Source organism: Martes martes, assembly GCF_963455335.1.
Source record: "Martes martes genome assembly, chromosome: 16".
Classification (NCBI taxonomy): domain Eukaryota; kingdom Metazoa; phylum Chordata; class Mammalia; order Carnivora; family Mustelidae; genus Martes; species Martes martes.
This window is the reverse complement of record NC_137904.1, coordinates 53213019-53231153: the sequence shown is the minus strand read 5'-3', so window position 1 is coordinate 53231153 and position 18135 is coordinate 53213019. Positions and strand designations below refer to the sequence as shown.

The window sequence follows — 18135 nt, the reverse complement described above, 5'->3', positions numbered from 1 at the left end:
CCTTTGTCACCTTTTTGGAGGACAGTCAGCAAATCTAAAGTAGGGATCCCCCCACCCCATCCTCTGCTGGAGATACAAAGTGACCAAGTATCTAGTTCTCAACTTTCTCAACTTTCCTTTTTCCTTTTCCTTTTTCCAAAACCCTTTTCTCCCTCCCTCTAAAATAAGAGAATACTCTATATTATTTTGGTAGAATTATAATGTCTTGCCTTATTTTCTTTCTAAGTCCCCACTAAGAACTTTTGCTGTTGGCACAAAGGAAATTTTGGTGCCAAATTATTATTAAAAAAAAAAAAAAGTAAAGGAAGACATTTATGGTTTCTAGACATTCTGGGGTACATATTTACAAAATGCATTAAAGAAATTTAGGACATCAAATGCTTTTAGGTAGTAAAAAAGTGTCACTTGTATTTCCAGAAAATTAACAAGTTTAATTTTCCTTTTAAAAAAGTTGTTTTATCTCCTGGTCTTGCATATTAAAGCCCCTGTACTGTCCCTTACTTTGCTCAATTTTTAATGCAGCCTTCTTTGCCCTCAAAATGTATTCACTTCATTTTCTTAACTACTCTTTGGGATTGGGGAGGGTGGGACCTTAAAAAGGGTAATTTTGTGATCAATATACTAACTCTAGGTTAAATTCTACCTAAATATCAAGTTCAAGGTAAGTTTTTGTTGTTGCTGTAAAAATAAAAATGCCTGAAAACCAACAGTAAGTTCGTATGAGTAAGGATCAGAAATAAAAATATTTGAATGTAGAGCAACGTCCCTTGAGGACAATCCAGCTACCTTCATTTAGTGACTTCACAAAATGGACAAATGGATGAAGACCTTAGGATGAGAGAAGAACTGAACTTTCACAAACACTTCCCTAAATTTCCCAGATCAACCAGGATAGCCACTCACAGGGGCAGCTGGCGCCTGCTCTGGGGCGTTTGTGGGGTTGCTATCCAGTGGAACCTTTGCCAACTGTAAGCTGTTATCTGGAATCAGAGGAGGAAATCCTGCCTCCAATCCCTAAGGCGCCCACAGAACTCTGTACCTGGCTCTCCACCACGTACCTCAGGGTTGTCCATGTCTGGGAGGCACTGCACCCTTCAGCTTGGACATTCAAGGAATGTACAAGGCCCCCTACATTTCTTCAACAGCCAATGGAACTGTGAGCTCCCTCTGTCCCCGCTCCCTCTCCTCTCCTGGTTCCCCCAGAGCGCTCCCCTTCTCGGTGAAACCATCAGCTTCTCCACACCAGCTCTCACCCACAGGGTCCTGATTGATCAATCTCAGGGCCCTGACCCAAGCTTCCAGTTACCTGACGAAGCGCAGTGTGTCTAAACCAAACTCATCACCCCCACTCCCAGATCTGCACCTCGCATCTTTTTAGGCTGCAAGACTTGGCCCTAAGTTTTTTCTCCTTCACAAGCATCTCATTCATTCAGGTGCCATGGTCACCACCGAAACTTTAACCTACATTCTGTTAAGAGAGAGAGAGACAGAGAGAGAGAGAGGGGTGCTCCTTTCCCTGGGGATTCGCTAGCACTTATGGGACTCCTGCATACATTTCCTGTCTATTTCCTGTCTCTTTCTCTGCCTCCAGCCTCCAACTATTTGGCCTTGTGCTGCTGCAGGACAAATGCTCATGCGGCAGTTTCTCATGGTACCACTGCCCTGCTCGAAGCAGGGTAATTGCTCCCTGGTTTTCTTTAACATAGAGTCCAAACCTCTCCTCCCCCGTGGAGGCGAAGCAATACAGCAGGAGGAGCCAGGAGCGGATTACGGGGACATGCGCTCCCACCTCCACTTCCACCACATATTCCAAGCTGGGCCTTGGGCAAACTTCCAAGCCTCTCTCTGCTCTGGTATCCGGAGCTAAGCATGGATCGCACTGAGCTCGTGAAATCATTGAGGACGGTCAGAAAATAAAAAGGGCCTTCACTTACTGCATGTCCATTGCATGTTAGACTTTGAAAATGCATGATCTCATTCAATTTTCGCAACCGCATTCTACTATTTCCTCCACCTTCTGAGATAAGGGATCCGAGGCTCAGAGACTGAGCAACCTGCCCAGCTCCAGATCCCCGTGACCCCAAAGCCCTCGGCCACATGTGCTGAGAGGCCTGCTCGGCACTGAAGGTGGTCAGTAAGTTCCCTTTGGTTTCCATGACCTGACTCCAACACACCTTTTAAGTCTTCTCTTGTACTCCCTTCCTCCCCGCGTGGGTGATGCAGAGGACGTGAAGGACTCTCCCAGCGCGGCGTTCCAGCTGGAGGGCCCATCCCACATTTCTACCGATTGAAATCTCACTCTTACTCCAACATCCAGACTAAATGTCACCTCCTCCTATGAGACGATTTCAAAATGTTACCACTTCCTTCGAATTCCCAGAATATTTGGCATTTCTCTTATAGGAAGATCTGCTCTGTCTTATCTTTTTTTTTTTTTTCTTTCTTTTCTATATATGTCTTATCTTTGCATACGGATTACAAGCTCTTTGCAGGCAAGGAGCAGGTCTCATTCATCTGTGTGCGTCTCATCTGCCAGGCTCAGTCCCTGGGACACACCAGCCACTCAGCAAAGGTCCGTCGGATATTTAATCTGGGAGCAAATGTATTCAAGTTTTGAAGAGCTGAGCTCAGTTTATCGCTTGCATGAGGTAAAAATGTTCCTCATACGGTAGAGGTGATACCACAGAGAGAACAATAATTATAATGTGTGAGAGAGGAGGCCAATTAATCTTTCTCCTTTACCGATAAAAAGGCAGAGACAGTGACCATTAGACGGTCTTAAGGAAAGTACCTGATAGGGGCCAAGGGCAGGTAGTCTGCTTGGGTTTGCTGTCTTCATTAGCCTCATAGGAATAAATTCAACACACACACACACCCTCTCCAAATAAGATTGCAGAAATGATTTTGAAAGAAAAAAAAATTCCTTTAATCCACCCAATTTGTATTCTAGCAGATTCCAAGCTCACATGCCCAAATGCATAAATAAAAATACCAAAGGAGAAAATCAGATAACACAAGTGGGAACTCAGTCAGAGAAAGGTTCCCTAACACCGTAAGAAATATCACTCTAGGCAGAAAACGGCTACCAGATCCTTAACTCTGGGAGGGAGCAGGTGGAGACACGAAGAGGCCATCCCGCCTAGGCTTCACGCCGTAACTGCTGCGCCCTGCTTGGATAAATATTTTTATTACAAACACAGTGATAAGTAAGGGGCCAAATGATCAGTTCTGAAAAGGAATTCACACAGGATTGTGACACTGCAGTAGCTGGGAAAAACAAAACGTACATGGGGGAGCCGGACAGCAAGTCAGAGTTTGCAGAGAACTTGAAAAGCAACATCACAGTCGATGTCAGGTAAATGACAGCATCTGTCAAGCCTGCAAGGAGCCAGCGTGGGGAACGCAAACCGGCTTTGGAGAAACCTCAGCCGAGGTCAAGGTATTTCCTCAAAAAACGCAAGATTCTCAGGACTTTCTACCACCCTGTTAGGAAAATATTTCCTCTTTCCTGGGGAGACAATGTCTTTTCTTGTTTCCTCTCCCCCTTAAACTGTCAGGCTCTGCTGGTGGAACAGAGCTGAACTCGGGGCGACCAAGGCTTCTGATGTTTTCAAAACACACGCTGATCACCAGGCCCGATCAATCCGTCAGCGGCAGCACTCAGGGAGACTGGGAGTTAGAAGGCGGAGGAATGGTCTCGGGGCTTCAGTTCCTGGTTCACCTCCCCCACCCGGGTTCAGGCTCAGGCTGGTGAGATCCAGGCGCTGGGCTCAGGGGCATGAACAGAGATAACCCAGCAGTGGCGAGGAAGCTAACGGGGCAATTAGGAGGCTGATTCACTTGTTTATCTGCGTGATTAGCTGAGTAGTTTCTGAGTGCTCTGTGGTTCAGGGAATTTTCCCTCACAGGCTCATCAAGACCACACCCTTCCATGCGCCTGATATTTCCACGAAAGAAGGAAAAACCACGCTAAGCACAGGGTATGTGTTTTGGTGGACCTTTACAATAATACGCTTGCTAAGATAATTACGGTAAACAATGCACACCAAGCCCCAAACAGAGAAGAGTCGAGGGAAACGCTGGCCTGTGGTTGTTACCATCTTTCGAAAGAATCACAGAGGAAGACACAGTCTTATTGAATACTTGTAACTCTGGGCTTCCCAAGCGGTGTTTCCAAATCCCATTTAACCTGCGATCGTAGAAATACAGCAGAGACTGGCAGAACGTTGCATGGGAAGAGCCTTTTTGGCAATCACCTGGATTTGGGCCCTAGTCAGTGCTTCTCAGAACGCCAGGCAATGGCTATGTGGATCACCTGGTTTAAGGAGAGATTTCAGGTGAAAGACAGGTGTGGCAGGTGTGGCCAATGGAGACGGCCACAGGAGCTTGGACACTGCTGGGCTCTGTGTCCTCTACCCTTGACTCTGGATGGGCTCTGTCTTAGATGAAGTTCAGTAGAAGGGATGCTGTGCCCTCCCTGGGCTCATGTGTTAGGTTTCTGGTGAATTCTTTCTGATGACTCTCGTTGGGCTTGCCCTTGGGGGCTCCTGACAGCCGCCCTGGGAGCCAGTGATCGTGGTCACTGCACCTGCTTGAGGCCCAAGCAAGAAGAGCCAGGCTGAGCCTGGCCAGCCCTCCGCACTGGGAGAGATGATAAGTCATGGTGAAACTACTAACTTTGGAGGTGGTTACTGTGCTGTCCAGCACACAGTAGGCACTCAGCATTTGTTAGGCGGATGGCTGGGTGAGGGAGGGAGTGACGTGAATGGGAGCCCTTAAAAGTGGGATCCAGCATGCCACAGTTCCTAAATATGCCACCGGAAGGTGTCAAGACAAGTCATACAGAACAGGGCTTGAGAGAATGCTAGTGGGAGGAAGGCTGAATTAGAGCTTGAAATGTAGAGTTTGGGAAATACTGATCATGTTACAGAGGACCAAAGGGAGGCCCAGAGAGGTAAAGGGAATTACCTGGGGAACCCAAGCTAACTGGTAGACTCCACCTATGAACGAAGTTTCTTTTCTAGAGGAAGTAAAGGGGTATGGCCGACGAGGTTTCACTTATGCAAGCACGTTTCAGCTAATTAAACACATCAGGCTTCTCCTTAGGTAGCCCTCCCTGTCTTTCTGCTCAATGATCAAGTCTTTGTGTCCAGCTAGCTGCTTTCCAGGAGACCTCTCTCAAATGGGAGACTCCCAAAGAGGATATAAGGGTGTTTATTAGCCTGACGTCTAGACTAAGCTCGCTTCTAAATACAGCAGACTCTACGGCAACATCTTGGGCTTAAAACATACGCCTGATGGAAATCCTTGCTTAAAACCGAAATCTCTGGAAGAATGAATTTTCGACTGACCTAGATGTTGGTGAAGGATCCAGATTTGGAAATTCCTTTAGTCTTATGTTACAAATTCCAGCTCTCTTTCTCCATGTGAGGTAAATAAGAGGGTCTGAAGTTTGACTCAGTTCTTAAAACAGTACAGGGAAGAATGTTAGTTCAGGTCAAAATCTGGGCTATTTGATTTTTACCATTCCAGCCTATGCCACAGCTTCCCAATCAAGCCTCCAAATCCGAGAACCACTTCAACGGGTTAAAAAAGGTTTTACCTAATTATCTTCTTCTCCTACTTTGAAATGACCAACTATGTATCTTTTTTTTTTTTTTTTTGGTCTTATCAAAGGGGCCGCCAGGACAAAAGCACATCCAATTTTAAGTAAGCTTTAGTTAGCAGACTTAAAATTGATCATGCATTTTAGTTTCAGTAACTTGCAATTTCTACACACTTTGATAATTCACTTTAAAGAGCAAACTGTCTTTAATGACAAGGCTTAAAAGAGACGACCTTTCTGAACAAAATATGACAGCTCCAAAGAGACTGCTCTTTTAAGGAAACTATGAATTCAAATGACCTTGTGTTCTGAAACTTTTCTCCAACCATTTTTGATGTTTTTCCTTTCCTTTTTACTCTCAGAACGAAAGCTCAAACACCACTGCCTTCCGTGGTTGGGGATGCACTTCAGTAAGAGGGCTGTTAATTGTTAATTCGAACTCATAGTTTCTCCCGTCTGCACTTTCTCTGCAGACGCCTTTAATGAGGTTGCTCATGACGACAGGCATATGCCCGCTTCTGAGGAATCCACGGTTACTAGGTGACATTACAGGATAACGCCTGAATCCAGCAATTTCCCTCGAGTCACAGCCGATTCTTTTGTACAAACTGTGAAGCCAGTCGACCCATTCTCTGTCCCCGACCCCCCCCCCCCCCAACCCCGGGCCTTTTTGCCCCCTGGTGCCGCCGGATGGCTGCCCTCTGAGGAGTTGATTGTTGAGTGGGGAGGTTGCAAAATCAGGGGTCAGGCCCCTGAAAGGGCTCGCGGCTTGGTGACGCAGAAGTGCTAGGACTCAAACAAAACCGTGACATGCGCAGATCAGGGACCTGCGCGTTAACCTTCTCCTGCGCTCGACCCCGCGGCTGGGTAAACACGCGCACCCACGGCTTTCCTTCCTATGGGTCGCTCCCAACGCCTTATCACCGCCCCGCCCCCACGGACGGTCGCACGCACAGGTGGGTGACTCAGGTGCAAGAGCCAAGAATGACGACTTGACATGGAACTGAATGAGGTACTTGGGATGAACAATCGGTCTTCCACCAGATAAAAGCAGGGATGAAATCTTAGATGATTTTATAATAAGGCACAATGTTTATAATTCATTTCCTGAGCACTTGCGTGTCCTCCCAGTAGCCATTGATACACCCGGGGCTCAATTCAGGAAGGGCTTTTAAACGTGCCAAAGGCAATTTTTCTTTCTCTTCTTTTATCAGAGGACGTTCCCAAAAACATGAGTGTCGGCCACCCAGTCCTATCTCACGCAACCAAACCGACCTAAAGTTTCAGCACGCTTACTCCCAGACGTACGCGACACGCATCAGAAGGGAAACAGGATCTGGGTAATGTCAAAGGTTCACCAGTGTTTGTGATTTCATAGCCCTTGAAATAAGGAAAAGAAAGAATAGCAGGCAACTTTCCAAAACACCTACTGATATTTACTCATGGAAAACAAATACTCTTGAGTGGGAGTTCCAATTCCAGCAGACAATACAGTTCACCAAGTATTTTCACTTCGGGCAGCTAATAACCGAATGAAATCTGTTGAGCTTCAACTTGTTTTTCACGGTCCGTAGAGACGCACTTAAAAATTAATCGTGTAGCCTCAATCTTTCCCTTTTGAGCGCTACAGCATAGCCCGAGTACCCACTGTCCTCATTTGGTAGGTGGTTTTAAAAGCACCTGCTTCAATTTTGCTTTTTCCTGAACATTCTTCAAGCCAGTGCTACAATTTGTCACAAAGGCAAGGAAGGCCCAAGCTCTCAAAGCGCAGGCACCTCTATTCCGCAGGAGGTGTCGGGGCAAACGTCACCAGGCAGAGGTCATCTGGAGTGGGAAGGCAAGGGTTTGCATTGATGGCCGCGTCTATGCCGCCCCTGGCCCGGCTTTGGAAGTGGCTTAAACCTGGTACTTCCGGTCATGTCTGGGTCCCAGTTACAGTGCCGGAAAGGGTAACTAATCCTTGGACGGCAAACAGCAGAGATGGGCGTGGGAGACATACAAGAGTTTTGAAAAAACACACAGAAACGTTCTGCCCTGTCCTGTTACAGAGAACGCGATGATCACGGCCCTGCCCGCGGTCCAGCTTTTCCGAGCTTCTCCGAGGGCCCACGGCGCACACCACAACGCCGCCGAAAGAAGACGGAGCGTCCACCCACTGGGCGGCAAAATTGCCTTGGCAAACGGGGCTGACCAATCAGCATAGGCCACAGACCAATCAGCAATGACCAATTAGAATGAATGTGCTGATTGGCCAGTTGGATGGAGAACAAACATCCAGTCAGGGGACCACCACCATATCCACAGAGGAAAACGGGACCAATCACAGCTCATCTGCCACTACGGGCCACTGGCTTGCATGTCCTTGGGACACACCCCTATGCTTTTAGGCTTTCTTAAAGAGCATCAATTAATAGGAAAACGAAAACCACCACCATAAAAAGAGAAAGCAACAATAAAACCATGCTACTACATAAAATTCTTACACCACTCTGGCGTCCCAGGGTCAGATGACACCAACGTGACAGCTCCTTAAACTGGTATCTGATGACCCAGCGATTTTTATTCTAAATAAATGAACTGCTTATGGATGTGATCTCCGACGGGACATAAGGTATTTTGCACCATAGTGCAGTTTGAGACTGTCAGGATTTTTTAGGGAAAAACACCAGGTACAGGTCATACTTATTTTGGCAAATGAGGTGCAATAAAAAGTAGAAATAAAATTGATAAGTACAAAATATAATGTTTTAATAATATATGAACATGAACATGAGAACGACGTAAGCATGTTAAAAATTGTGATACGATACTACAAACGTGATTTTGATCATACGCAACCAGTAGAATTCTATACAAAAGCGTCAACAAGGCATATTACGAGAAATCATTTCTTTCCCCAATATAAGCAGTTTTCAGCACACGCTCAAACGCACGCGAATATGGAAATGCGAAATAAAGGAATGTTAAAAAAATAATAACTTAGGCAGACACAAATAAAACCACCCTAAAGCATATGAGTGATGCATGTGTTTATGATCTTAATTACATTTAAGTATTAAAAAATGCCATTGATCTCACAGTTTACAGTATCCAAGTCTTCAAACCTGCTGGAAGAAATCCACAGTGTGGCCTGGACAGTGACGTCCACTGCCCTCACCCTGAGCCACGCAGGTAAGCCTTCCTGCAGTTACCTGAAAATCAAAAGACTCAGTTAATGATTTTCTCCAGGTCTAATGGGTATGTCAATGATAAACTAGGTCCTAACTCGGGAGGGGCTGGATAGCAGTTAAAAAGGCTATTTGATATCAAAACTCTCATTTATGCCCAGAAAGGATCCGAGCCCATCTGCACCAGGCAACAGAATCTTTTGAAAGGTGAACGATTCACAAGGTCTTAACTTTTAATCCAACGCCAAATAAGTGCTTTGGCCTTTCACTGCACGAAAAGGGAGGTTGTCTGACTGACTTAGAGCAGGTTAACGTAATCTGTGCCCGTGAAGTCTCTTTCTGGGAACCCTGGACCAAAAAGGCAGCCTTGCAAAGCACACGCTGAGGGCACTAAAGTCACGGTGTTGCCACACCACCGAGCCGTTTATCTATTTTGGGCTGGAGAACATCTGTAAGCAGCGCCAAGCCTCCAGGGGATACGGGCCTTTGAAGATGTGGGCTACCACGCTAAGGATTGCATCACCTTGCTATCTTAAAAGACGGTCTCCTTAACCCTGCAACTGGGCTTCAAGACAATGTCTTGTCGGGACTGTGCAAGGGAGGCCCAGACTTGTCAGGCACCTGCGCGTCCTCTCATTCTGCTCTGATCGTGCTAAGCATGGTGATTATGAGAGGTGGGTGGCTCTTCCAAGATGGGCTATTTAATTTACAAAATCAGTATTTTTTCCCCCAAATTGATACTATGTGTAAGCATTTTAATAAAGACCCTACTGTCAACCCAGGAGACTCACAGGTGCCAACAGAAACTAATCAGAAGGCCTTAGGAGAGTGGGCTGTACCTTCTGCCTTGGTATGTAGTCAGCTCTTCTTGGAGGACGGATGCTCTCTTCTGCAGAAAGTTAACCTAGAAAAAGACACCGTGCATGAGCAGAGGCAAATGTGGCTGAAAGGGCATTGAGGTGTAAATAACGTGGCTCCCTAGATAAAAGGCAGAGGATTCGTTGAATGTCAGTGTTGTACTTGTCACCTCTGCTCACACAGCATCCCTCTTGAAAATCCATCCGAGCCTAGAGAATCCATCCCATCTCCTTACTGCGGAGCCATCTTGGTCTGGCCCCAGCCCATCCTTGGGGCCCCATCTCTCCCTCCCAGCCTCCCCACCATCACCACTTTGTACACCATGTCTTCCCGACTCCTTTGCCCTTTGGCATGGGCCATTTTCTCTCTTCGGCATGCTTGGCTAACTACCTTCCATTGATCCTCCACTGTCACCTCTCCTACTGACTTCCTGGACGCCTCCCCAACTGCTCCCCGCCTCCTAGGCAAAGTCAGGGCCCCTCCTCTGGCCTCCTACTCCTGCGCTCCATTATTAGTACTTCTTGAACCGCCTTGGGGTTCTTTGTTTTCAAATAACCTGAGAGCTCTTCTGGAACAAGGAGGATGTTTCTTCATCGCTGTGTCCCCAGCTTCTTTCATGGGGCTGGGTGGGACGCTGGTGTTCACTAGCATTTAATGAATGAGTGAGGGAGGAGAAAGAAAAGTACTGTCTTCTGGAAACCTCAGTCCATCCTGGGGATTCCCTGAGGTTGGAGAGGCAATGCTGGTAGTGGAAAGAGCCCAAGCCAGAGTTAGGCCAGCTTGGATTCAAGTCCTGGCCTGGCGTTGAAGGCTCTAGGGAAGTTACCTGAGCTCTTGATGCCTCATCTGGGAAATGGGACCGATGGCAGCTGCTTCCCAAAGTTAGGAGGACGTAATAAGCCCAGTAGAAGCCGCATAGCACATACTCGTAAATCAGATCTTCACAGTATGGTGTTTGGGGAAGCATACATTTCTATATAGTATTAAAGATCCCTGTATCAGGTATGACTTCAAAAGCACCTCACACAAGCAAATAGAAGTGGTTTGGGGGTAACTTCTACTATGGCTCCATGTAATCCAGTCAGCGGCGTTCGATCATTTCAGAATTGTTTACCCTTGCCACTTTGGTCTGAACGGAAACCATGGCAACGGTTGATTCCGAAGCCTAGTTAGGCAAGAGAACACAGCCGGCAGAATAGCAAACGTGCTCGCGCGAGAGGATATGGGTCCATATCCAAGGGGTCCCCCTCGGTTTCGCTTACTTGTAATATCACCCCGGTTTTCATTCTAGTCCATTGCTCAAATGACCCACAGGACGATTGATAATGTTGGCAGATGCGAGGATTATGCCGATTCGGCCTCCCTTCCCCCACCCTGCTTTGCAATCGGAATCCCAGCAATTTTCAGAAAATACAGGCACCTGTGCTTTCAAACTAAATTTGCACACTCCACGGCCGGGCGACTCCTCTGCGCAGCTGCCAGTGCTGAGGCCCTCACGCAGCTGGCAGCCCTCTCTTTCTGGGTCAACATCCGGTTTTCCGAGGCTGAAGTGGCTTTTATTACAGCGAAATGATGTGAATGATAACAGAAGCCCCGCAGGTGGCTATCACATTTCTTTCCTTGGTTCTTTTCTTCTAAAAAAGCCCAGTCCTCTGAAGGTGCCAGGTCCTCCACCGATGACCCTGTGAAAGCTCTCCTACAAAGTTAATGGGTAAACCACGCTGCAAGGGGACATTTAACCCTTTCTGCGCTAACGCGTTCCTGCAGTACTTAGGGTTATAGGCAGCAGCGAAGGAGGCAGGAGCAGAGCCAACCGTAGTCCACGGAATGATAAATGATAGAACGAACATTTCATCTTCAGAGAAGAGGCTTTGGAGGGAGGGGAATACACACGGGGCCGCCAAAATTGGCTGCCCGTGCTTTGTCCTGCATTCTAAAGAGCGCATGTGAATATCATCAAATCCTACCGGTTTGTAAATCAATTTATTGAGCACCTACTATGTGGCAGGCACTGTTCTTGGCACAGAGAACCAAGACCGCTTTCTCTCAAGCAGCTTTCCTAGAAAAAAGTATGGTTTCCTTTTTGTTTCTTTTTTACGTTTCTTAACAAGACATGATTTGCAAATATTTTCCCCTATGCCATGGTTTGTCTCTTCAATTTCTGAGTTTTGTCTTTTGAAGTATAAAGTTTTAACTTTTAGCAACGTTCAGTTCATCTGGTTTTTTCTTCTGCTGCTTGTGTTCTTGGTGTCACAGCTAAAAAAATAACTCCCACCTAACCCAAGGCGCAGAGTCACTCCTTCATCTAAGAAGACGTCTTAGAGTTTTCTTCAAAGAGTTTTGTAGTTTTTTAGTTCTTGCATTTAGGTCTGTGACCCGTTTTGAGCTAACTTGTTGAATTATCTGATCGTCCCAGTGTTTTTCTTTCCATTTTCCCTCAGTCTTGGAACATTTGGAAACCAACTGACCAAAAAAAAAAAATCTAAAATATTTATTTTTAATATATCTATTATATCTATATATCTCTGTCTCTATCTATGAAAGGATCCCCCCCCCCCGAACCTCAGTTCTGTTTCACTGATCTCTGTGTCTATCCTTTTGTCAATATCACACTGTCTTGATTACGACAGCCTTGTAGTGACTTTTGAAATTGGGAAGCATGAACCCTCCAAATTCATTCTTATTTTTACAAGATGGCTTTGGCTACTCTGGGTCCTAGCTGTTATTTTTCATCAGTCTCAGTCATACGAGGACTCTTAGACATTACAAAGGGAACATGATTGTTTTAGGGGAAAAGTGCGTTTTAGGTTCCTAAGTGCATTCGAGGTGGGAATGTGTGGATTCTTTCCCAGGTTAGGCAGACTGGTGATAGGTCAGATGTGTTTCTAGAAGTACCTAGAGAAAACTGATGCTGGAAGTTATGAAATAATTTTAAGCATCTAAATTTACACCTATCACCTCTCTCACACTGATTTCATAACCTACACCAAGAACTACACATTTCAGCAAGAAATATTTAACCGAATTGTTTGAATACCTTGTCATTATCCTGCTTGGGATTTAAAATGCATCTTGTTGTGTCTAACAACCATACAGAACACACCAGAATAAAAATGCTTCTAATTTAACCATGGTTTCTGTTTCTCTGCCCTTTCGCACAGTCAGGAATCCCCAATGTGCCAAGCGATGGCGTTTGGGGTCTGGTACCAAGAGGAGCAAGGGGGAGGCTGTATGGAAATGTGCACCATAAATGAGGGAAAGTAACCATAACTGAGCACTTCAATTCCATGGGAGCTTATAAGAAAGTCTTATTGAGACAATGAGTTCCAAAACTAGTAAGAAAAACTTAAAAAATATCCAAACAGGGGCACCTGGGTGACTTAGTCGGTTAAGTGTCTGCCTTCAGCTCTGGTCACGATCCCAGGGTCCTGGCATCGGTCCCCACATCCCATCGGGGTCCCTGCTCAGTGCAGGGGTTGAGGGGTGGGGTCCTGTTTCTCCCTCTACCCCTTCCCCAGCTCATGCTCGCTCACTCTCTCCAATAAATAAAATCTTAAAATCCAAACAAAAACCAATTCATCCTGAGCTGTACATTATGTTATGTACGTTATTACATTAATTTCTGGCATCAATTCAGAAATTAAACTTATTGGTGAGTCTGTTTTCAGGATATACACACCACCTGAACCCGGAGGAAACGCCTTGATTCTAGTAATTACCTGTGACTTCAGGGAGGAAATGGTGTCTTCCAGCTCTTGTCTTAGAGACGCTGGCATCAACCCTTTGAATTTGGTTTCATATTCTTGTCGTATATAGGTTATCTAAAGTGAAAAAAAAAATGACAGCTTACCAGTTTTTCCACAAAAGTGATTGTTTTACATTTAAAATAGTAAATAATAGTATCTATTTATCACAAAGGTAAGTTTGCTGCATGTGGCCAATAAAGATGAAACAACAGGAGACAGAGTTACAAACTGGAAAGGCACCGGGTCTGCCCTTGCCAGTCTGGGACAGACAGAGCCTGAAACACCTGTATTCCCTGAAAATCCCTCTTAATGCAATTTTCAGCACGTGATAAGTAAAACACCTGTCGTCTCCTCACCACTCGTGATATCACACTACGCTGACCTTTTCTTGATCAGGGTGTGGCTTACGGTCATGATGTGCTATGATCTGAGGACAATGCATGCTATGTTGTTGTTGTTTTTAAATTTAATTTATTTATTTGACAGAGATCACAAGTAGGCAGAGAGAACGGCAGAGAGAGAGGGGGAAGCAGGCTCCCCGCTGAGCAGAGAGCCCGATGTGGGGCTCGATCCCACGACCATGAGATCATGACCTGAGCCGAAGGCAGAGGCTTAATCCACTGAGCCACCCAGGTGCCCCAATATGTTGTTGTTTTGATTAAGATACTCCCTCCAACTGGCTAGGTACGTGGGTACCTGAGAGAATGGACAGGACAATGAGGACAGGAATAAAGAGGAATCTGTGCAGCTGTGCCTCCAAGAGTCCTCAACACAGGTGGACCCAAGGGTCTTGCCACTGTGAGCCTCTCTGGCTCCTGGGCTTCCCTCTCCCTCCAGAACACAGTCAAGTCTGGGCTCAGCTAACTGACGGATCCCTGGGCTGGTAAAGCAAAGTTTGGTGGCTCACGCATTCATTTCTCTAAAAGCAACAGACAGAAGCAAGGAAGGCAGAAGAAAAGTCTTTGGAGTGCTATGCCTGTGCAGGAGGGAGAGGTACATGAGTGTGTGTGTGTGTGTGTCTTGGTGTCCTTCTCCTGTTGATTTCTCTTCCTCCTAATCTGAGATGCAATGGAATTAAAAAAGCTATTGCATGTAACTTAACTGAATATTAAAGCAGAATTGCACAGTATTCCATAAATGATTCACTGGATGCATCTGGAAATAAGGTAACATACTATGAAAATATGTGCAACTGAGCTCAGTAAGACAAGTCTGTGCATTGATTTACTGAGGATAATTTAAAATGATCAGCCTTTAATTCCCAACTTTTCTTAGACTAAACTGAATTAAGAAATGTGTTCTAACAGTTCATTTCATTATCCACTAAAATCCCACTGCAAATGTTCTAGAATATGATTTTTCAATTTTTGGCCAAGTGTTTCTTGACATATGTTATAATCTTGTGATTTACACCTAAAAGGAAAAAGAGAAATAATGAAACAGGATCTCTCCCATGATGTAATATTGGGTTTTTCTCTTCTTGGACTCAAGTTCAATAGCTAGATCAAAATGAAAGGCACACGCAAAGCAAAACACATGCTTTATAAACCAGATCTTAAGGGCAACATTTGTTGAGGGTCCTCAAGCTACTATGTTGACTAGATTTTTCTATTGTCCAACACTGGCTCTGAAATTTTGAGCTACTCCTCTTTCAAAAGGGACTCATGTGTGCTGACTTGTATCCTTGTTTGGTTGGAATGTCTGCGCACTGTCTGTACATTTGTAAGACCACTGAGCTGGGTATAATAATGCCCAGCCCCACTTCCTTTCCCTGAGGACTTTGGTGACTTTCTTTTCAATGTCCTCTGGCATCATGTGTTCCTATTAAGTCTGAAGCCAGGCTAGGTTGTTTGCTGTATTGAAGGTGTCTTTCTTTCTCTGCTTGGATGCCCATGTGATTTTCTTTTTCCTCGATTCAGGAACTCTACTGGGATACGTTTTGGTACTAACGATGACCACTTTTCTTGGGACATTGTGTGTGCCATTTCCATCTTTGCTTGGGGCCGTCTTCCCTCAGTTTTAAGTACTTTGGCGGTGAAGGCCAAGCCCTTAGGTTCTTCTGCTAATTCTCATAGTTTCTCTTGACTCCCTTGTCCCCCCTTCCCTTTTCATATCTGATGGCCTCCTCCTACTGGGGGCTGGGCCACAGACAGCCGAGAGCAGTGTGTGAGCAAAACTGCCCTTTGATCACCCAATGGCATCACTTTTAAATTCAGTAGGCTCTATTTTCCAACCTTTTTTGAGGACCGGGGCATTTCCACTTCCTGTCAACTACTCCTTTCTTTTTATGATTTCAATGAATCTGAGTAAACTTAAAATGAGCTCTTGGAAAATCTGAAGTGACCTCACTTATGAATGAGACTATCGACCAGGAAAATATTACTACCCTGAATCCTTAAACCCAAATCCTGAATTTGAAAATCATTATACCAAGCAGAATCCTGTTACCTTAATAAAGTCATGGAAAACTTTAATCTGTTTTGCTCTATTTATAAGGTCAATAATGTTACTACCAGCAAACATTAATGGAGTACTTCTGACATGCTGGATCCAATTCTAAGTGCTTTAATAAGTGGTGAATCCTTCTGACAACCCAGCGAGGTAAACACAGAGAGGCGGGAGAGTCATGATGGGAACTCAAGGAGTCTAACTGTCAAGCACACATTCTTAGCCACATACCCTGCTGTTTCTCAAATAACTTTTCCAAATACTGAGATGTTTCTTCCAGCCCCAAAGGAAAAGGACACCACAGACACAACCAGTTATAAAGCTTTCATCCATTACACACTGGTGCTCTCCCCAGTAGCACAGAGGCTGAGGGAGGGGGCGAGTGCACTACCGTCCTGCCAGACCTCCATCTGTTCTTTGCTTTTTTTTTTTTTTTTTTGATGACTACAATAACAACAATGACAATAATAATTCATTCCTCATACTCTCCCATTGGTTTAAAATTTTAATTGAAGACTAATTTAAAATAATCTCTACAAATGCAATGTACATATTGCCCTAAACTAGAGGTTCCATAAATCCCCCACAAAAGCACAGTTTTAAGGTCCAGCCAGTGAAGGCTGTATCTAAGTTTGTCACATGGCAAAATGGGAAAGAGGAAGGAAAGGATTAGCTTATATTCCTTCCTATCAATTTGGACTCCTGCTACTATTTTTCTATCTCCACCTTTGACCCAGGATGTGTTTGAGGGGGAAAATTGAGGGGGTGATAACACTCATCTAGAGACTAATCACAGTCTATGAACTGCCAAACATGCCAATCTCCCTTCATCTTCCTGCCTTCCCACATTTCCCTTGTGGTCTGGATCTGGCCTTACAACAGATCAAGAAGTCAGAGGAAGCCAAACTGATCGGAGCAAAGAGTTGGATGGACGTACAATTCCTTTAACTAAGGGAAATGAAAGTTCTTATATATAAATCCATCTTATTATTAGGTTTGAATATTCACATTTCATTAGCATACACAGTCCAATTATACAAGTGAGGGCAGTATTAGTTTATTAAATGCAGAAGCATTCAAAGACCATTCTCACTTGAGTAATTCTGGAAAGGCATTTTTAGGACTAAAGTTTTGGCTCATTTCCACCCCGCCTCAGCACTCCCACTGCCCTCTAAAATCACTGTGTGCAATTATCTTCTCTTCCAAATTCCTCAACCACCTTATGCCAAATAGACATCAGCCTCCCCGTCTCCCTTTCCTTCAACCTTCTTTCCTTTAGCAAAGGAAAATTAGGAATCGTAGGATGTCATGACGATGACCTGACATTCTTGTAATGTAGTAAGACCCCTGGGCGCAGAGGGGAAATAGTGTAGGTATAACAGCACCCACGTGACCAAAGACAGCAGTGCCCCACGCCATGGCAACAGATCGTCTGCCTTTCCCTCAAAAGCACAGCACTGACGGTATTTCCCTTAATTTTTAAAAAGGACCATGAAGACTGAGAACATCCATAACTGGAGTTCCGTGTTACACTCAAGTAAAACTTACAGCCCGGGTGATCGGCCAAATACTCATTTGGATAAACCAGAGTCTACAGACTGTACAGAATCTGCAGTTGACTTGAGCCAATGGGATCTCTGGAGATAAAAACTCAAAGTGATGGTTGAAAAAAGCAAACCTGGAAAACCTTACAATTGCACTGAAAATACAGGAGGAGAACGAAAGCACATTTTGTGGTGTTTTTATTGAAAAACATTATCAACTAGTCATGTTGACATGTCAAAACCATGTGAAACATGTCCCCCTCCTGTGGTATAACAAAACAACAAGTAAGATGGAAACCTGCAGCTTTTTATACACAACTTAGGGACCGTGTCTCAGCCACGGGGTATTTTATTGTAAGCTTCCACGAGCCAAGACGGCATTCACTTCTGAAGAGGTGAGGAAAGGGGAGGCCACTGGTGCCCCCTGGGGTTCCCGTGTCACATGTCCCTGCACAGTCATTTGTGAATTATTTCCTGAGTTAAGAGTGAAGCAGTTTGGAAAAATGACTGTGCCTGATACGACTTTACAAAATCCAACTGAGAATTTGGGAGTCAGCTCAGCAGAGGAAAGAGGGAAGTAAATCAGACTTTTACTGATGGCATCTCTGAACGATCGCCCCACTTTTCTGTGTCGCCCCAGGACCATCCCAGTCTGGTATGCCTTCATCTTGCACCCGACCCATGGCAATACCAGGTATGTTGGTTTTGATTTTTGATTCAAATTTTCTTAACATTTGAAATCAGGGATGCCTAGGTGGCTCAGATGG

General features: G+C 45.1%; 2 protein-coding genes across 3 annotated transcripts in view; one reads left to right on the top strand and one right to left on the bottom strand.

Annotated features, from left to right (window-relative positions):
• The first annotated feature begins 2453 nt into the window (after positions 1 to 2453).
• On the top strand, positions 2454 to 8612 carry LOC308356468 (uncharacterized protein). 2 transcript variants are annotated; one of them, XM_080825469.1, is made up of 3 exons: positions 2454 to 3439; positions 6820 to 6945; positions 7654 to 8612. In XM_080825469.1, the coding sequence occupies exons 1-3, from the start codon at positions 3360 to 3362 to the stop codon at positions 7793 to 7795; spliced, it is 348 nt and encodes a 115-aa protein (XP_080681595.1). In that variant the 5' UTR covers positions 2454 to 3359; the 3' UTR covers positions 7796 to 8612. The 2 variants fall into 2 exon arrangements, with proteins under 2 accessions (XP_080681595.1, XP_080681594.1); XM_080825468.1 differs by lacking the exon at positions 2454 to 3439 and adding an exon at positions 5670 to 6561.
• CEP112 (centrosomal protein 112) overlaps positions 8331 to 18135 on the bottom strand; it is a 416538-nt gene continuing 406733 nt past the window's right edge. The window contains exons 25-27 of the mRNA XM_080825467.1: positions 13350 to 13451; positions 9612 to 9676; positions 8331 to 8796 (exon numbers count right to left, since the gene is read on the bottom strand). Coding sequence (XP_080681593.1) covers positions 8793 to 8796; positions 9612 to 9676; positions 13350 to 13451 — 171 coding nt within the window. The 3' untranslated portion in view covers positions 8331 to 8792. The remainder of the gene's footprint in view (positions 8797 to 9611; positions 9677 to 13349; positions 13452 to 18135) is intronic.

Coding starts and splice junctions, on each gene's coding strand:
- LOC308356468 (XM_080825468.1), top strand. CDS start 6,416: ATGCGCAGATCAGGGACCTGCGCGTTAACCTTCTCCTGCGCTCGACCC. Junction 6,562..6,819: donor ACGGACGGTCGCACGCACAG/GTGGGTGACTCA, acceptor TTCTTTTATCAG/AGGACGTTCCCAAAAACATG. Junction 6,946..7,653: donor AGAAGGGAAACAGGATCTGG/GTAATGTCAAAG, acceptor GTCCTGTTACAG/AGAACGCGATGATCACGGCC.